The sequence below is a fragment of the Carassius carassius genome, chromosome 39, assembly GCF_963082965.1.
Source record: "Carassius carassius chromosome 39, fCarCar2.1, whole genome shotgun sequence".
NCBI lineage: Eukaryota > Metazoa > Chordata > Actinopteri > Cypriniformes > Cyprinidae > Carassius > Carassius carassius.
The window spans coordinates 12,392,025-12,411,759 of record NC_081793.1 but is presented as its reverse complement, the minus strand read 5'-3'; the positions used below and the strand labels follow the sequence as shown (position 1 = coordinate 12,411,759).

The following is a 19,735-nucleotide window of genomic DNA, read 5'->3' as shown; positions in this document are numbered from 1 at the left end:
TTGAGATTTAAGATTACAGTTCACATAGACTCTCTATTTGTATATATAAGGTATAAGAGAAAAGATGATAATCTAACATTTACATATCACAGTGGCATGCATGGTCTTACAGATATTAACCATAAACATATACACTAAATGATGTCAATGACTCAGTAGACATGCTTAGGCCTATGTTTTTTTTTGTTTGTTTTTTTCATACTACGCCTACCAAAATGTAATTTTTATGTTTCATAGAAATAGAGACTTTAGCTGGGTATATTTTAAGTTCTAGGAAAGATCTTAATGTTGCAATAAATCTGACTCAGCACAGCACGGCACCAGTGTTCCGTCGAGGCAGCGGCCGTATCCAAGTCCGTAACTACAAACCTCATCATCATCATCATCATCATCATCCTCAACAACATGGCGCCAGCGTACAGCTGGACCGCACATAGACGCCACGGCACTTCTTCAGCAAGTTACTTTACTCACTAAACGCAGCGTCGCGAAGATTTTTTTTGTATCTTTTCTTTTTACTTTTCTTGTTACTCTGTTCGTTTGTGCTTTTTGACAAACAAAGATTAGCAGTTTTGGTCATATTAGTCTCAACAACTCACCTGCTTTAGCAAAAAGAACAGACCGTACTGGATTCACTAACTGTTGCAGTATTTCTCATAGTAAAAGGAAAGTGAGCACTGAGATTACGCAGACGGGAAAATCACTTTTTTTCCAGAAAAATAAGCCATGTAACTGTGCTCGAAAGACTTTTCTTCAGAGGACATGCATCTAAACATGAGCGAAAATAACTGTCCTTTTGAAGAAAGGGATAGAGACAGACTTCCTCCTATACTAAATCATGTAAGTATTTTTCTGCATTTCAAATATTGCTGACTATGGTTATACCTTTTGAATAAACAAACATATTAAAATATCTTACATAAATGCATATATATCTTTTTGTACTTTTAAACACTGTATTAAGCTGAATTTTGCTTTATTTTTAATACACAATTGCCTTTGAATTGGTGTAGTTATTCTAATGGTAATTATGGGATTCTGTCTGAAATTAACCGACTGCTGAGACAACACACTTAAATAACTCCGTAAAAATCACATTAACAGCGGCATGTGTGATTCATGGAATATTTACCTCAACCTACTGCCTCACACCGCATTTTCTTTTAGTGATTTTGTATTTTCCTGGTGTTGAAAGCGCAAAAATAGCTAACTTACATCAGCCATTAATGTTTCGTTTCCGCAAAACAACAAGGATGCTGCTGGTTACGCAATGAATGACACAATCTCATTTAACTAGGTTGTTTAAATCTATGTATATTTTATGATTATTATTATGTATATTTTTTTTTACTAATGCTTATTTTTATTTAGATATCAAAAAAAGTGTATTTATTTTTCCTATTTTTGCTTAATTAGATGTTAATCTGTCAGTTTAGTGTAATTATAGTTTATTGTAGTATCTGTGCTCTATTGCCATTCGTTTTATCAGCAGAGTACAGGTGTGTTGCAGAACTATTTATTTTCTAGAAATATTGGAATATAACGAGGATCATTTTATTGGCAGAGCTTGGATCGTGGACCAAAGTTCCCTTTCCCCTCTTATGGAAGCTTCATCTCTACCCTGAATCACAAAAGAGAGTCAGGCAGCCACAGTCTTTCTTCTTCGCTCCTGCTACCTGCAGTCAAACAAGGTCAGACTGCTTCCAGCACTGCCAGTTTGGGCTATTTCTTTGTTAAATAACTTGATTTTGTTTATATATATGTTATTAAACAAATTTTATCCATCCATAGTCTGTGCTTTAGGTCTACAAGCAGGTCAATCAAGCAAGGGTTACAATGGTTTTAAAATGATATGCATGAGTGATTACTTCCCTTTTGAAAAAAAGAAAAAAAAGAAGAAAAATAAAAAGAAACTCATTGCATTTCAAAGAGGTCCATTTGGCTGCTTTGAATTAATAACCACTTCACACTGTTTTAAGCAGATGTTTTCCTTTCTTTGTCTTGGAGATCAAAGATGTTGTCTGTGATGCACAAGTGTGTTCATGCCTAACATGTCTTTAGCACAGATGAGCTGGGGACTTGTTAGGAAGACTCTAGATGGTCTAGGGCCTGACGTGGTGCTAAAACTAATTAAATGTTCTCACTTTACCTTGTAAATTCACTGAGTGAACCTTGAAAATGTCAGTTGTTCCTTCTCTAGTACTTAAGATTCTAGTACAAATCGTTTTGTGAATCTTAACTCATCAGGCTCAATCAGTGCATTATGTTGAGAAATAAAGGACTATGGTGCTTTTAAATATAATAACGCTCTGTTCTGATGGTGATTGCACGTTACCAGGTGGTTGTTGTGATGCTGAGAGTCATTGTTTAGATTGTTGTTTCTGATAAGATAATGACAAATAATTGTTAATTGTAGAGTGATTGCAAAAATCCCCCTGCAGAGCATGATGAACGGCCCACCTTGCTCATATTGTGAGCTGCTGTTTAATTCATTTTGTGTGCGTTTGTTTCAGTGAGAGAGCTTCCCCCAATATGTCCAGATGTGAGACAGAAACATCGTATCTCTATTGATGTTCTCCCTCCAGAGGTGAAGGCTCGTTTTTTCTTAGAACCCATTATTCCCATTCGGACCAAAACCGCCAAAGAGTTTCAGTACGTACTTCTTCTGATAGTCACCCTACAGTTTTCCTGGTCAGTTAAACCGTGTATAACTGTGTCTTTGTCCGGCTGTAGGGATGATGTCGAGAGGGCAACTATCTCAGGGGATTGGAAGCAAGTTCATGATTTCTACTTGACCACATTTGACTCCTTTTTGGAACTCAATGGTGCATTTAAGGTGTGTTGAATCTCCCAATACAGTGACTTGCTCATGTTTCAAATGTTTTTGCTAAGTTGCTGTTGATTGTTTTCATATTGCTTTAAATTGAGCATAAGCTTGCTTCAAAAAAGCCTCAAATTAACCACAGCTTTTACTGTGAATTATCAGTTAATTTAGTGTGTGTAAAATATCACAACAATCAATAAAAAATAAATTATATATATATATATATATATTATATGAGCTCATTCAGGGAGTAATACAACAACAACAAAAACTCTGTATAGTTTTTATTAGGAAATCTTATTCTTACCATCTATTTTATACTTGAAGTATATAAAAAAACACTAATTGTAAGTGGAAGATAGAAAGTATGTTTAATGTTTTTATGTTTCAATTTTCATTTCAGAAAGAAGCAAATGCTCCCTTCAACACTATTGAAGACTCAGGAATAAACATCAAATTTGTCAATATTGTTTATGATGCCTTACTCCACACGGTAAGTAAGAAACTTTCCACTGCAAGAACTGACTGAAGTTCTCTTATAATTAAATTACACAATAAACAATTGTGTCCTGTCTGTTGTTTTGAATTTGGTTTTAATAAAATTGGTTTAATCTGGCTAATTTGCAGCCCGCAGATACACAGAAATCAGTCCTGAAGGGAATTATTAATAGCTTATTAAGAGAATGGAAAGGGTGAGTAGTGCATTGTGTTCTCTCACTAAAGCACTAAAAGAGGACATGAGGTCTTTGCAGAAAATAGAGATTATAAAAGAATCACTTTCAGTTTTGTTTCTGTATTTTAGGCCTCGCACAAAGGATGACCTTAGAGCATATTTTGTTCTTGTGCAGGTAATGGCATTGTTTTTGCACACTTGTATGTTTTTTTTTGGTAATGATGAAATTATTAGTTCTGTCTATCTCTTAAGAATGCAATGTTCTCTTTCACTATAACATCTTGGCTTAATCAATAATCTTGACCCATACAATGTTTTTTTTTAGTTTTTTCTTTGGCTATTGCTACAAATATACCCCAGCGACTTTTAAGACTTTTAAGGTTTTTTGGTCCAGGGTCACAAATGTGATGTGGTGTAACATTTAGGTGCTCATTGGAAAAAAGCCTTGAAAGCCTTGAGAACAGCTGAGCTACTCTCACACTGTTGAAAAATCTAGCACCCTTCAGTTATGTTACACCAACACAGCTGATCTATTCAGTCCTCTTACTAATGACCAAGCCCATACCATTAATACAAAATTGCCTTCATTGTACAGAACCCAAAGACATGTGATACTTTTCTGTAATACCAATAATTTCCCTTTGCAAACAAAAGCAGTTATCTGCATGCGATCCTATAAATGTGCACTTACACAGCACAGCAAAATTTCTCTATTCTGTCTTTGATTTGCCCTTTGTGTTGGCAGTCAGGTTAAACACCCCAGGGTAAGTAAGAGGCGAATCTGAGTTTCAGGAAACTCTTGATTCCTTTCTCACCACTTGGACCGTTGACTCCTGCCATAGCTCTGCTCTAGTGCAGACAGATCGTGAGCTAAGTGTTTACTTCACACATGACCACTGCAGGCTGGCCTAGGACTGTCCAAATAAGGACACAGCCACTGGATTTAAGGCTGGGAAGCCGTGGGCAGAGAGAAAGAGAGACGATGGCTTGGTTAACTGGGATTTAATTCGTTTTGGGTTTTCAGCTTTATAAAAAAAATGTTCTGCTCTCCATCTGATGGGGATCAGTGATGGTGAGAGTTAGACATTTTTATAAACAGAAGCATGTACTGATGTCGGTCTTCTCCAGAGTTCGCATATAGTGCTATTTATCTCCAGACTGTTGATGGGCTCTCTGACCTACATTTCTCTGGAGGACATAATGAAATTGAAAGCAGAGGCAATTATTGGGCTGATCTGTCTGCTGCTAATGTCAGGCAGCCTCTGTATTATTTGCATTTGCTGTGCCTAAGGAAGGGATGAGGTCATACTGGAGAGGAAAAGAGCTGGTTTCCGCTGCAGTGCCACTTCTTATTAAAAGCCAGACTTCTTTCTCTGCTCCTAAATGAAAAGTTATATTTCCTTTTCGAAGTTTGCTGAAATGCCTCTCTGTGTCCCAGAACCCTCAGTACACCAGCCCAGCCACATATGTCATCTATGCACACTTACTGAGGCAAATAGCAGCCCTGGCTGAAGCGGACCACCATTTCCTGATGCACTGGTTTAAAAAGTGAGTCTGACGCAGCCAGTCTGTACAAGAGATCTTGTTTTAATTCTAAATAATAGCAAATAGCAAAGGTAGCCAGTGTCAAGGCATTACACAAACTGACATAAAACAGGAGTGTTTATGGATAATATTTTCCTGCTTATGATATGTTTTATATTTTAGGCTGTCTCAGAAGCGTTTCAAACAGCTGGTGGAGCGTTTGCAGCTCTTCATCACTACCCGCCTATTTCCTGCCAAGCCAGAGGAGTTGCCGCCCATGGCCAAATGCTCCTGGTGGATTCCCTCAGCCACTAAAGTCCTTTCCCTCCTTAGTGAGTACTACTGTGCTGGCCACTTGAGGGGTGCTTGGAGAAAATCAAGGTGCTTTCTCATAAATCTTTACAACTGATTTTGAACCAAAAAAATCTTAAAGTTGGTCTTGTTTTAACAGATGCCGCAAACAGCATTTCCACTCCCCCTATCATCCCTTTCACTGATTTATACAACCTAACATTGGACCACATAGACTTTATGGAGGATTACCACACATGGCAGGCTCACGGAAATTCAAACAGGTGTGAAAGCAAAAATATATATATTTTTTTAATTCAAACATTGCATAAGAATTGGTTTCAGACAGTATAAATCTTTTTGGCAGTAAAGACATTTATAATGTTACAAAAAGTGCATCACAGTTTCCTCAAAAATATTAAATAGCACAACTTTTTTTCAGCATAGATTGTAATAATAATAAGTAATGCTTCTTGAGTACCACATCAGAATATTAAAATGATACGTGAAAGATGCTTTGTGACACTAAAGATTGAAGTAATGGCTCCAGAAAATTCAGCTTTGCCAACACAGGAATAAATTACATTTAAAATATATAAAAGACTTTTTGAAATCGTAATAATTTTTCACTATATTTTTGCTAAAATAAATGCAGCCTTTGGTCAGCATAAGAGACCATTTTATGCAAAAGAAAATGCTATTTGCTATTGGGATTAGAAAAATAAAAGTAATTTAAGATAAATTGGTTAGTCACCAGTGATGACTTTAAACTCCTACTCAAAACCAAGCAATTTCTGATCTATATCTGCTCAGGTTCACCTTCTGTCAGTTCCCCTTCATCCTGTCCACAGTGGTGAAGAAGGCCATCATTCAGAGAGACTCTGAGCAGCAGATGATCAGCATGGCCAGGGTGAGAATTCACCTGCACAATGAGCTCTCACTATAACTAAAACTATCTTAGAATGTAAAAGATGATCTCTGTTTGGGAAAATATGTGTTCTAGTTTCAGACTATTTTTTGATAACAATCCTAGCTTGGGTGGGGCGGCCATTCCTATGGCTCCCTCCCAAACATATGTGTCCAGACTGTAGGATAAACAGACATGTGGCTGGAGAATAATATCATCATACACCACAAGTAGACAGACATCATCTGTCTTACTCAGAAACAAGAAATATAGAGACATGGAATAAAACCTAGACGAGGCCATGTTCTGCAAACTCATTTGCTGACTGATAAATGCATTCCTCTCTATGTCTTATGCAGCAAACCCTGGTGGACAAGGTTTCTCGCAGGCAGAGGGTGGATATGAGTCTACTGTTTCTCAACATTAAAGTTAGGCGTCTGCAGCTGGTCAGTGACTCACTGGATGAGGTAATACTGCTTGGTCCAGATCTGGAAACGTAGAATTGCGTCTGTTCCTGTAGATGTTACCAGGAGCTCCTTTGAACCACTGAAAAGTATTTAGCTCTATAAGAAGGGAGAGATTTGTATGGGGCTGCATTGCTCTGTATAAAGTAGCACAAATCTTCATTTTGTTTTCCTAGGCTAAGAGGACTTTCAGCCAAAAGCATGTACATTATGTTCTGGAAAGTTCTTAGTCTGGCGAAGACTTAATTTGGAAAAATGGCCCCTCCATAAATGTGTTCCTTTTTTAATAGCTTTCGAGAAAGCGAGCAGACCTGAAGAAAAAACTGAAAGTGACGTTTGTTGGGGAAGCAGGGTTGGACATGGGTGGACTCACAAAAGAGTGGTTTCTCCTCCTGATTCGACAGATTTTTCACACAGACTATGGTAAGATGGTCAGGACAGACAGTGGCAGTATTGGATAATATATAAGTGGTAACCACGGGAAGACAAAAAAAAAAATCAGTTTTCTTAAAAACATTTCTAAGCATATTTTTTAAACATACATTTACTTGAGAGGCAAAATGGCAAAACATTTTAAGACTATTTAATTACTTCATAAATATGTCTCCCCAATAAAAAAATGTATTGAGGTTTATAAAAAAATATTGATACTTAATTGAATTAAAGTTAACTTAAAACAGATACAAATACACACACATATGCATACATATATATGTTTGTGTTTGTATTTGTATTTATAAATGATTCATGTAAATTTTCATAATCAAAACCCTTGATTTTTAATTAGAGCAATCAAAAGAATGAACATAAATCTGATCACTGTCCTACAAAAACATTTCTTAGAAAGTAAGATAAATTGTGGAACTTATGAGAGTAAAAAAATAAAAATAAAAAAAAAGAAAGAAAATTAATCTAGTTAGATTAATTTGCGTAATTCAATTAAAACTGCATCCAGATTTTGCAGTTGCATAAATGAAAGCTCTCTTTAGAAGCCTCTATTCTTATGTGGCTCAGAAACAGTGAAAATCAGAAATATTATAAAATATATAGTGTCGTACTTTTCGAATAACGCAGCAATGATAAAGTGAAAATAAATGATAAAGTAAAAAAAGATGACATGAAAATATTAAAATGCCTGGCTCAACAGGGCGCTAGGATTTCAGAAAATCATGTTTATCAGTATCTTCAGGACATGAAGTATCAGACTTCCAGTTGTCAGTCCTCATGTGCATATTTTATTTAGACAGCATGTGTAAATAAAAGACAATCAGTGGGTTTAGCTCATTCTTAGTGAATAATAATTGTTCTTTTCTGTATCTGTCTGTGTGTCATGTTTCAGGCATGTTCACGTATGTGAAGGAGTCCCAGTGTCATTGGTTCAGCAGCTGGAAATGTGACAACTACTCTGAGTTCCGATTGGTTGGAGCTGTATCCTTTCATTTCCCTGCAGTTTATACAGTATAGGTGGTCACTGTGGGTGTGACAAACTTAAAATAGCACATAAATACAGAGTCAACTCCCGTTTGGCACATACATCTGACATTCATTCTCGTCCTTCTGTTTTCTGGTGGGAAATGAATTTTCTGCCACCAATCTGTGCTATGATGTTGTTAAAATTGAGCATATGCTATTTTTATGCCATATGATTTGTAAATGTCTAAACCATAGGCATCATGCAATATGACGCTAATGACAGATGCACAGATATAGTCATAGTTATGAAATGGTTTTAAAGTGATGTGGTGTGTGAGTGGGCACGTGTCAGAGTCAAGAACTGGTCCATACGGTGCTTTTAGGAACGTGCGGGGAGAGACACAGTGGCAGCCAAAGCCTGCCATGTCCTGCTGTTACCCCTCTAATTGTCCCCTCTGGCCTAGACTTCTCAGTGCATGTGGCTGCAGGTCCAGTGTATGGCCTCAGAGCTCTCTCTCCTTCAACACAGAAATGCTTTGTCACATCAGTGAAAAATTATGAAATAAAGATTATTTTGTTTTGTCTCGTTTAGAACTGCCAGGACTTAGTGTGTGTTTTCTCATCGTTGCAGTCCTCATATGAAACTGTCCCGCCTGTCTGCTCTATCCCGTCTCTCTCCCGTGCTGAGGACTTTTTTTCCATCGCCCTCGCTACACATATGGAAAGCACATGGGGCTGAGTTGTCGGCTACAGCTGAAAGCACTTACCTGCAGGGCTCTTCACATTTTCCTCTAAATATATTGTACACCTATTGGGTGTTCTTCCATGCATCTTACTTGCTATACTGTAGGTGATGTTGCGATATTAGCAAATCTTAAATAACTAAGTAAGTTGTGCAACACTAGTGGCACAGGCAGATTAGTCAAAGTGTTTTAACCACTCTCTTCATCTTTGATCGGTATTAAATTGGGCTCCAAAAAACAGATTACATTTCCCTTTGCTGCTGCTAGTTGTTTTCATCAGACTTTCAAGTCATGATAAAATGGAAGTATAGTGACAGATTTTTTCTTCAGTATTGTGACATACATCCAAGTGGGGACTTGGTGCTGTCCATAGATTGTTGATTGGATGGAGGCAGATCTGAATGTGAGTTTGCAGTTGATTGTAAGAAAGGGGCAGGGTTTAAGCAGACAAAATAATTAGAGAAGTCCACCATACATCACCAGAGGCATACAAGCCAGAATGCTTCAGTTTACATTAGAGCAATGAATCATTATTGGCTACTTGCTATTGCTAGTCAGAAGTTTGTGGTTTTAGTTGGGCATTCTTTTTCAATAGAACACTCTTACATTAGCATATATGGAAACTGATACTTTTTTCAGAATACTTTCTTGAATAGAAAGTAAAAAAAATGTCTTTAGTGTCACTTTTAATAAATACATATAAAATAAAATAATCAATTCATTTAAAAAAATCTCACTGACCCCAAACTCTCAAATGGCAGTGTAGTTTGGTAGTTAAAAGAAGTAAACTAATTTATAAATATCCATGTGATTATGACTAAAACTCAGTTGAACTTGCCAAGTGATCATTAGATGTGACATTTTGGAAAGCAGAATCTTAAAGGAGCCATCATACAAACAACTGCCTGTTAGATCACTGACCATCAAGCAGTGAGAAAGCTGCCTTTGGTTTCTGACAAAGCCACCGTGTAACATAAGGCCGGAGGTGTGTGTCAGGTCTATGAATCCTTCCAGCTGTGCACACTTAACCCCATCTTTCAGCTCATGGGCTTGGCAGTGTACAACAGCATCACACTGGACATCCGCTTCCCCCCTTGCGTCTACAAGAAGCTGCTGACCCCACCCATTGTGCCATGTGACCTCGACACCACTGTTGGCATGGCGACCCTCACCTTGGACGACCTCCAGCAGATTATGCCTGTATGTACACAAGCTGTGACACACCATATTGTATAATATTCATTATAGCCAAATTTTGGGTAAACTAATGGGTAAACTACCTGCTGTCACTGTGTAGTGTGGTATTATTCATATAAAATAATCCAGCAGCCCATATAGCATTTATGTACTATTTAGTATGTTATGCTCTTTAGTGACATTGAGCTCACTCAGCCATATATAAACAGAGCAAATGGCTGGCAGAATAACACTCGGTCAGAAGTCAGAAATAGCTGTTGCATTACCTTTTGCATTTCCAGGGTGTCACCCAACCGTTACAGACTTCACACACTAGTCGCCTGGATGCGATTTATAAGCCTCAGATGGTGCATTGTTCTGAGGACAGCTCTGTTGGCTTTCAGCTCTGCTGATAAAGTCATGCTTGTCTTGTGAATCTCTCAGCAGCCTTTGAAGTATCATGCTTTTCTTTCTTTTGAACTCCTTAACCCTTCAAATGCTGGTTTCTAGTGTTCTGTTTCTAATACCATTACTGTTACTTACTGTTTATGAGAAATGTTTATAAGAAAAACAAAACAAATGCAAATGCAAACAAACAATCAAATGATTGTCTGAATGTGCAAGTCTGATTTTACTTGCCCAGTTTATGGTCCGTATGATTTTTTTCCACAAGGGCACTTCAATATGATTAAATGTAACAATAAAGACACTTATAATGTTACAAAGTTCAAATAAATGCTGTTTTTTGATCTCTCTATTAATCAACGAATCCTGAAATGTGTCACGGTTTCTATAAAAATATTAAGAAGCACAACTGTTTTCAACTAGAAGAAATGTTTCTTGAGCAGCAAATCAGCATGTTGGAATGAAGTAATTACATTTTTAAATATATTAAAATAGGTTATTAGTTTATAGGTTATAATAAAACTGTTATTTAAATTTTTAATAATGGTTCACAATGCTAATGTTTTTACTATATTTTGATTAAATAATGCATCCTTGGTGAGAATTAGAGGCTTTTTTCAAAAAGAAGATTATTTAAAAATCAACTCACACTTTTGAATCAAAGTGTACAGTAGTTTACTTGTTTCTATAATTTAATAATAGGAGAAAACAAACATTTAAGTAACTGGACTCAAAACCTTCTAGTTACTAAGGTACACATCTTGTTGCAACTTCTTTATGTGACAACCCCAGCCTCTCATATCATTGGAGTTGTTTCTTGAAAACTGTATATTATTAAACTTAGCAAGATCGCAGGGAAACTTTTAAATACATTTAAATTCAAACACATGGTATAATCATGACAAAATGGTTCCAGTGTACTTCTAAGCTAATTTATGTTTTCTTTTGGTGACAATGAAATGCTTGTTCAAATTCAGCCAGTGCATCTCCTCATGTGTCCAGCAGAGGGCGCCCAATATTAGCTATTTCTATCACAGCAATTGTAATATGATTTGTATAGTAAAGTGTCCCTTTTAATGCATTGTTTACTAAAGTAGAGGTACACAGTATGGGCCATATGAAAAGCTAGGATTTCAGAAGATCACGTTTGTCAAATGTGAGTGTTTCTTTGTGCATTTTAGGATCTTGCCCATGGACTTGGGGAACTCCTCAACTATGAAGGAAATGTTGAAGAGGACTTCTATACCACATTTCAGGTGAGTCCCCTCTAAACTTGATCTACATCAGGATGTTTCCACTTAGACTAGTTTCTCATTCCATCATTTCTAATAGATAAGAGTGTTTGTCTGATTGAACTTGATGATAAAGTCAGCAGATTCTGGAAGTGGAGGTCATTTCTGTACTTTTTTCCTCTAGGTTTTTCAAGAAGAACTTGGAGTGATCAAGTCATATAATCTGAAACCAGGAGGGGACAAGATCCCTGTAACAAACTTAAACAGAAAAGGTGAGAAAGTCTTCCACTCTAGTTATATGCTTGACTAAGTTTCCCCTTTTCAACATGAATTGCTACATTGTTTTATTCCCGCTACTGAAAAAATTATCTGTTTGTCCCCACACAGAATATGTCCAGCTCTACATTGATTTCCTGCTGAATAAGTCCATCTACAGGCAGTTTGCTGCTTTCTATCATGGTTTTCATAGTGTTTGTGCCTCAAATGCCCTGATGGTGAGTTTGCTGCATTGTTTACACCAAAATACTTATTGCATGGTAATTAAAATAAAGAATTCTGGGGAGAATTCTCTGGAAGCAAGTTAATAGATGCCAAGAAACAGCTTGACATTTCACTGCAGCTAGTAATTTCTAACAGCTAATGCTGTTGTGAAGCACAGCAAGCCCTGGAATATTCTACAAGTGCTCTCAGACAGAGAGAGTTTCAGGGGCAGGAGAGAGGCCTGTTGACCATTTTGTATGTGTGCGCGCGCTCATGTGTGTGTGTGAAGGCTACATCTGTGTATGGGCTGTCCCTTCCCCCTCTATTGGAAGGGTGCCCAGTAACTGGGCCTGCTTTGTTTGTTCAATCTCTATACCGTATCCAGGCTCTTCAGCTACTGGCTGGGAGTGATCTCAGACTCAAGGTCACATAGAATGAATACATAGAGACCCCTAGAAAATTGCAATTCTCTTGCCCTGCTTAGCATATCAATTGGAATCTGAACAAAGACTCAGTTTCTTACAGACTTTGCAGAGCTCATAAGTGTCGTCTCCTCCATTTTTAAACATAACCAATGCTAACTCAATGAACTGACTAGTTTGATAATTTTTTTTAAATAATAACAACAACAATCATGTGATATTATGTTTGATTTAAATTATTCTCGATTGTTCTTCTTTTAGACAATATGTAAATAGACTTATTTTTATATCTGAATATATTATTCAGTTTACAATTTTGTCTGAAAGAATACCTGGAATAATTAAAAAATACAGAAATTATTAACATATTATTGACTTCCTTTTTTATTTCACTGCACTCTGGTGTCGTTGTACTTTATTTCAGGAAGAATATATTATTGTGAATTATTTTATTTGGGGAGGGGGGGGGGGGTAGCAGTGTAGTTTTGTATCTGTGAACTTGAAGTCGTTCTTAATTCAAATTCTTGTCTTAACACAAGATGAGGGAGTGTTTAAACTGTGTGCTGGAACAGTCTGTGTATTAAACCACATTTACCAATACACATTTTCTTTCTTATTACAAAACTTTCTTTTGTAAGAACAATAGTGACTTGCAGCAAATCTAAAATACACACGAGAGAGTGTTCAGTATGTTGTTTCGTATTTGTTGGATATTTTTCTCCAGGGACCAGGGAAAATCATAAATTACACGTATGTTTATCTTGCCGATGATTCAGCCTTGATTTAGACTTCCCAATATGGTGCTGCCTTTAGACTGCTCTCTTAATCAAGATATGCACACAGAAAAAAAAGAAAAGCAGAGGGAGTTATTTCATCTGACCATTTTAAGGAATGTTTAGACTGTGAGTCATTGGTTTCTCTCTGGGTTCACTGAACTGCACAATCACCAGTTTTTTTCCCTCAGTATGCTGTAGGGTCAGTTATATATGTGTCCAGTGGATTCTTTAAACAGTGTGACGACAGTGAAATAGTGTCACAATGAGAAGAGATAAACATGTTTTCAAAATCTCCTCTGGCCTGATTCCTCTGGCCATGATCAACTTTACGCCCTCCCCATCTTTAGTGATTATGCAACAGTTGACTGTGTCCCTGGCTGCTTATGTAAGAGGCTCTGTAACGGTTATATCTGACTCGCTCTTCTTAGGCGGGAGGGGTAAGGTGGAGGGTTAGGGGAGGGGAAGGACGTGACAGATTGGTTTGGACCATTGCTACCTATTCTTTGGCTTAAAAACATATCTTTATCTTTCAGTCTCTGTCTTTCACACTGTCTGTCTGTTTCTGAACAAACTGCACAGTACAGTCTGTGTACATGCAGGGTGTGGCAAAAGTTATATTTTGATAAGATGGCTATGTTAACCAATGTCCTTGTATTGAACTTTATTATTAAGTCTTTTTTGTTGTTGTTTTTTTCTTTCTTTCTGTAAATATGCATCAACATAATCACATCAATGGTAGTACCATAAAGACTCATTAAACCTATAATTTATGTAGCTTTTAAGGCCAGAGGAGGTTGAGATCCTTGTTTGTGGAAGTCCTAACCTGGACATGGGTTCTCTTCAGCGAGTGGTACAGTATGAGGGCTACAGCAAGACTGACCCCACCATCCGGTACATGTCCTGTTTACAATTTTTAATAGTCATGCTCTTACATGCATATCAATGACTGGAAAGGTGACTGTTCGCTCTGGTGTTACAGAGCCTTCTGGGACGTGGTACTGGCATTTCCTTTGGAGCTGCAGAAGAAACTGCTCCACTTTACCACAGGAAGTGACCGTGTTCCTGTGGGTGGAATGGCCGACCTCAATTTCAAGATCTCCAAGATTGATGTTTCCACTGACTGGTAATCATCACATTAAAAGATTGCAGTGAAATGACTGCATGCATGTTCTTTCTCTACAGTTTATTTATTCTCTTTGCAGGCTCCCAGTGTCACATACATGTTTCAACCAGATCTGTCTACCTCCATACAAGAGCAAGAAAGAACTACGGCAGAAATTAACTATTGCCATTTCAAATGCAGAGGGCTTCGGATTGGAGTAGATTACAGTTGTGGATAACCTAACTCATGGCTGTATTTAACCCGCGTCCACTGAAAGAATATGGCTGTGATAGTTCTATTACTTGTTTTTAACAGAAAACAGGGTTGTGCCTTTTAAATTCTTGTTCAGTTTCTGGATTTGAATTGAGGTAACAAACAAGATGCAGAATTGCAAATTGAAATTGTATGCAAGGAAGTGGAAATAAAATAAATTAAAACTTCAATAAAGTTCATATTTACTATTGTTCAAAAGTTTAGGAAAGAGATTAAAACTTTCATTCAAGAAAGTTGCAATAAATTGATTAAAAAAGACAAATACATTTATAGTGATACAGTAAAGACATGTTACAAAAATTAGTAAGTAAAACTTAGTAAAAGATTACTAAGATAATTCAAATAAATGCTAAACTTTCTATTAATCAAAGAATCCTGAAAATTTTTTTTTTCCACACTAATAATAATCAAAAATGTTTCTTGTAGGGATGCACAATATTGGATGTTCACTGATAACTGATATGGCGATAATTTTCAACTCGTTTTGGCCAATTACCGATGCGATACCGATATATAATTATTTTTTGGTTTTGGTTAGTTTTTAACAATAACTTAATTGTTAGAATTAAAAAAAAAACAATAGTAAAGTTATTTTATAATGACAGTACATTGAAGATTTGAAAATAATTATAAATAAGGTATATATTAATCACTGCATTTTTTTCTTCCAAGAAAATGCAGTGGTAACCTTTAACATTTATTTTAAGATTTAACATTTATAGATGGTCAAAAGCAAAAGTGTTGTAAAAATTCTGAAAATATTTTAGAGCTCATAATTTGTTTAGATTTTCTTTGCTTCAAGAACGAGCCGCAATGCTGATGTGATCTAATCGCTAGCACACCCTGAGTCAATGTATTCCCCTTATCGGCAAGATATATCGGCATAATTTTTCATATCGGGTCGATGCCGATATTTACATTTAAAGCCATCATCTACCGATTCCGATATTGGTCAGATAATATCGTGCATCCCTAGTTTCTTGAGCACTTGGGTAATGGACTTGATCCTTAAGACTAGAGTAATTACTGCTGAAATTTAATCTTTGCCATCAGATGAATAAATAACATTTTAAAATAAATAGAAAGCAGTTATTTTAAATTGTAATAATCTTTCACATAATATTCTTTCTGCAGTAAAATCCACTTCCTGTAATGTGCTCTATTCAGTTCTCACTCATTAAGGAATTAATTATGAGACAAATCTGCAATTCTGAATTTGGCTCAACCCTGACAGCCACATAAGGTTAGCATGAAGGTAATGCACAGCAGTAATAATATAAGCTCTAGATGTAAAGTTTAAGCAGTATGATGTATTGTGGATTATGTGTATGGAGTAGAATTATTTTTTGGGAACCAGGGTTCTATGAGGAACCCAGTAAACTGTTTGTCTTTAGTCAATGTGTGATTTGCACTCATCATTGCTGTCTGTTTGAGTGAAGGACCAAACATTTTATGTGGTATTAGAATATGTGGATTTTATAGACTATATAGTAGATGTCTGTTCAAGAAGCTCCATTCTGCTACAATGTAAAATTAAAATGAAATATATTTCTTCTTCAGCACTGGCCTGGTAATGTCCCATGCTCCTGTTAAAATTATGTCAGTAAGGGGCTTGGTCTCAGCTAAAATAGCCTGGCAAACAGTCTGTCAAACTTGCCCAGCATTCTTAAAGAGACAGTGCTTTGTCGCAAGGGGTACAGGAGCCCACAGTTAATAGAAGCTTCTGTGTGAAATGTTTCTTAAATCAAGCATTATCTTTGCTTCTGATTAGCTTTTAAAATGTAGCTGTTAATAAACTTTAAACGTTTAAAAGTTCTGAGCTCAAACGTCAGTTGGGTGTAGTTTAGTAATTGTTGACAACCCTTTCTCAACCTCTCTTGGGCATGAAAGGAATATTGGTAATGTGACAAAAAAATTTTGTGAATATGTCTGTGTCAGTGATTGTTTCATGTTGACTAGCCATAACATCGAAGAACTGTTTTTTTTTTTTTTTTTTTTTTCTCGAGATGGTGATTCTGGTTATTCTTCAGATAGAGTGGTTGACAGCAGTATGGTCACAACAAAAAACTTTATTTATTTTTATGACTAATGCTCTGCTTTCCCAATTCATTTAGGACTCTGAGGTCTAGTTATACTGCAGTATGCTTAGTATGCTAGTAGATGACCTTTAACTAGTGGGTTGTATGTCAGTCATCCAAGTTATCTTGGCTTGGCTTGTGAGATTGGATGCTTGTAGGTGGTGTATTTTTGCATATTTCTGGCTCGTCATGTCCTCTGTTTATCTGAATCACTCCAGTCTTCATGCTATGGTTTTATGTTCTCCAAAGACTGAATACAAATGTATTTACAATGTATTTATTTCAACTTTGATCATTAATTTTTTTATGAATAAAGTTATACGACAAGGTTTTTGTTTTTATACAACAGAACATTTATGTTATCTAAAAAATGATCTCTTGACTTTTTTTAAACTCCTAATAGAATGTGAGCATAAAGCATTGCTTAAGAAAAAAAAATTGTAGGTGCAAATTCAAATGAAGAACTGCAGAGAACACAGTGAGTGATGCCTACATTTCACCACGGGCTCTTTAAAAGAACAAGTTAAATATTATTTATTTGTTATTTTTATTGTTATAATTTCTGCTGTTTTGAGTGACGTTTTATGCATATTATTTGACCAACAGCCATTCGTTTTTCAAAAAGAAGAACCGAGATATGTATCAATCTTCCATTAGCTATATATTTATTGTAGTCATATCAAAATATACGTGGATGTATCAAACAGCACTATATACAAAACTATTTAAATGGTTTTGTAAGAAGTCTCTAATGCTCACCAAGGCTTTATTTATTTGATCAAAATGCTATAAAAACAGAAATATTGTGGATTACAATTTACAGTAATTTGTAACATTTTCTATTTTAATATATATTAAAATGTAATTTATTGCTGTGATAACAAAGCTGTTTTTTTTAGTAACACCAGTCTTTGGTGTCACATGATCTTACATAAATCATTCTAAAAACAACAACAAAAACAATAATAATAATGTCATTCTGTCATTCAGAAACATGGCTTTTTTATATTAATGCAATGCTGATGACTACTCAATTCTACCTCTCATTCCATCCTGATTATTAGTTGGTAGCTGCTCGCATCTCATTATATCTAACAGACATTTCGTGCTGGACAAAGAAGTATCACCTTTCCAAGACAGAACTGCTAGTGGTTTCAGCCAACCCAACACTTCATCACAATTTCTCCATCCAGTTAGGTGCATCATCAATAACACATTCTAGAACAGTCATGAACCTTGGAGTTGTGATTTTTGATCAGTTTAATTTCTCAGACCACACTGTTATAACTGCCCGGTCTTGCAGATTTGCTTTATATAATATTAGGCCCTTTCTATTGGAGCATGCTACACAACTCCTTGTACAAGCCCTTGTTCTGTCCAGGTTTGACTATTGCAACTCTCTCTGAGCAGGTCTTCCAGCCAGTTCTAACAAACCTCAGTAACTATTCCAGAATGTGGCAGCAAAAATATTTTTTAATGAGCTGAAAAGAATGTATGTCACACCTCTGTTCATGAATTTGCATTGACTATCAATAGCCACTTGCGTAAAATTCAGTGCATTGATGAATCACCAGTCTCTGCACCCCTTTACCTAAATTCAGTACTTCAGACCTGATGGGCCCTCCAGAAGCTTGCATTCTGCAAGTAAAAGTCGCTTTATTGTACCACCCCAAAGAGGCACAAAATCACTTTCACTGTCTTTTACCTTAACTGTTCCCTGCTGAGAATTACCTGCCCAATTTGATTGGAGTTGCTGAGTCTTTATCCATCTTCAAGAAATGTCTAAACACATATATATTCCATTTACACTTGACCCTCTAACACTAGCACTCTCTATACTATTTCTTGTTTTATATATATATATATATATATATATATATATATATATATATATATATATATATAATTCTACTCTACTGTAAATAGGTTTATTCTTTCTCTATTTATATCTGCTATTTATTAAAAAAAACCTTTCTACATGTACTGCGTTAGACTAAATAGGACTTTTTTTTTGGGTTTGATTGCTCCTGTTGTCCTCATTTGTAAGACGTTTAAGATAAAAGCTGCTTTTACCTGTTATATCTTTATCTGCTTGATGATCAAATGTAAATGTAATATGTTGATTTAGCGCTCAATAAATGTTTATTTGAAAATGATTTTTTTCAGGATTTTTTGATAAAATGGAAACTTCTATAGAACAAAATGTATTTTAAATATAAATATTTTGTAAATTTATATTATATAACATTTATTCTCACGTTTGATTAATTTATATAACAATCTATGAAAACAGTGTAGAAAAATCTAATAAAAAATTCTACGATCCCATTAATTTGGCCTACTGTAATAGGGAACTCCACAAATTCAGATACAGGGCTTGTCTTGTAAAACATACTGTTTTAAAGCATTACCAAGCAGACTTATATTAAAAAATAAATAAAAATAATAATCTAGAAAATAATAAATGGTGTTTTTGTTCCACACATCTAGTCTAATCTATTTGCTGTAATAAACCCTGGTGAGATCAGTACATAATCTGCAGCTGCTGTGTTTTAATGGTACTTTTGCTATTCAAAATAATGACCTGTTGGTGTTCATATGAGTCTATAAAGATACTAGCACTAAAAAGAGAAAAAATGCTGTGCGGTTCAACGAAGTTCTGTTTGACACGTCATATCACGGGACGCCACCTGTCCTTACCAGAGATAAAAGCAAGTGAAATAAACACTCCTGAAATCTCAAGAGTGATCTGACTGAGATTGTACTAAGGTCACAAATATATCAGGTTCTCATTTCAGGAAGCTAGGTGGGTAATAATACAACTTGTCAACATACGAGACATTTATGAAAGATTGCCAGATATCTCAGAGGTCCTGGCTGCTGTCCAGGGTGGATGTATGAGCTGACAGTCATGATGGTATTGAAGAGCAGAGGGATAAATTGGATAGGTGA

The 19,735-nt window shown here is 36.0% G+C and overlaps 1 protein-coding gene across 1 annotated transcript; it reads left to right on the top strand.

The window, feature by feature from the left end:
* The first annotated feature begins 266 nt into the window (after window positions 1-266).
* hectd2 (HECT domain containing 2) lies at window positions 267-17,113 on the top strand. Its single transcript, XM_059530696.1, has 21 exons — window positions 267-840; window positions 1,565-1,691; window positions 2,514-2,652; window positions 2,734-2,836; window positions 3,228-3,317; window positions 3,452-3,516; window positions 3,627-3,672; window positions 4,936-5,045; window positions 5,205-5,353; window positions 5,473-5,596; window positions 6,126-6,222; window positions 6,579-6,686; window positions 6,974-7,106; window positions 8,023-8,111; window positions 9,881-10,039; window positions 11,602-11,676; window positions 11,837-11,924; window positions 12,040-12,146; window positions 14,106-14,221; window positions 14,310-14,453; window positions 14,533-17,113. The coding sequence occupies exons 1-21, from the start codon at window positions 763-765 to the stop codon at window positions 14,651-14,653; spliced, it is 2,268 nt and encodes a 755-aa protein (XP_059386679.1). The 5' UTR covers window positions 267-762; the 3' UTR covers window positions 14,654-17,113.
* The last annotated feature ends 2,622 nt before the right edge of the window (window positions 17,114-19,735 follow it).

Bases quoted from the DNA above. Each gene is read 5' to 3' on its own strand.
- hectd2 (XM_059530696.1), top strand. From the start codon at position 763: ATGCATCTAAACATGAGCGAAAATAACTGTCCTTTTGAAGAAAGGGAT. The intron at 3,517-3,626 runs GTGAGTAGTGCA...TCTGTATTTTAG, and splicing joins TTATTAAGAGAATGGAAAGG to GCCTCGCACAAAGGATGACC. The intron at 11,925-12,039 runs GTGAGAAAGTCT...GTCCCCACACAG, and splicing joins AACAAACTTAAACAGAAAAG to AATATGTCCAGCTCTACATT.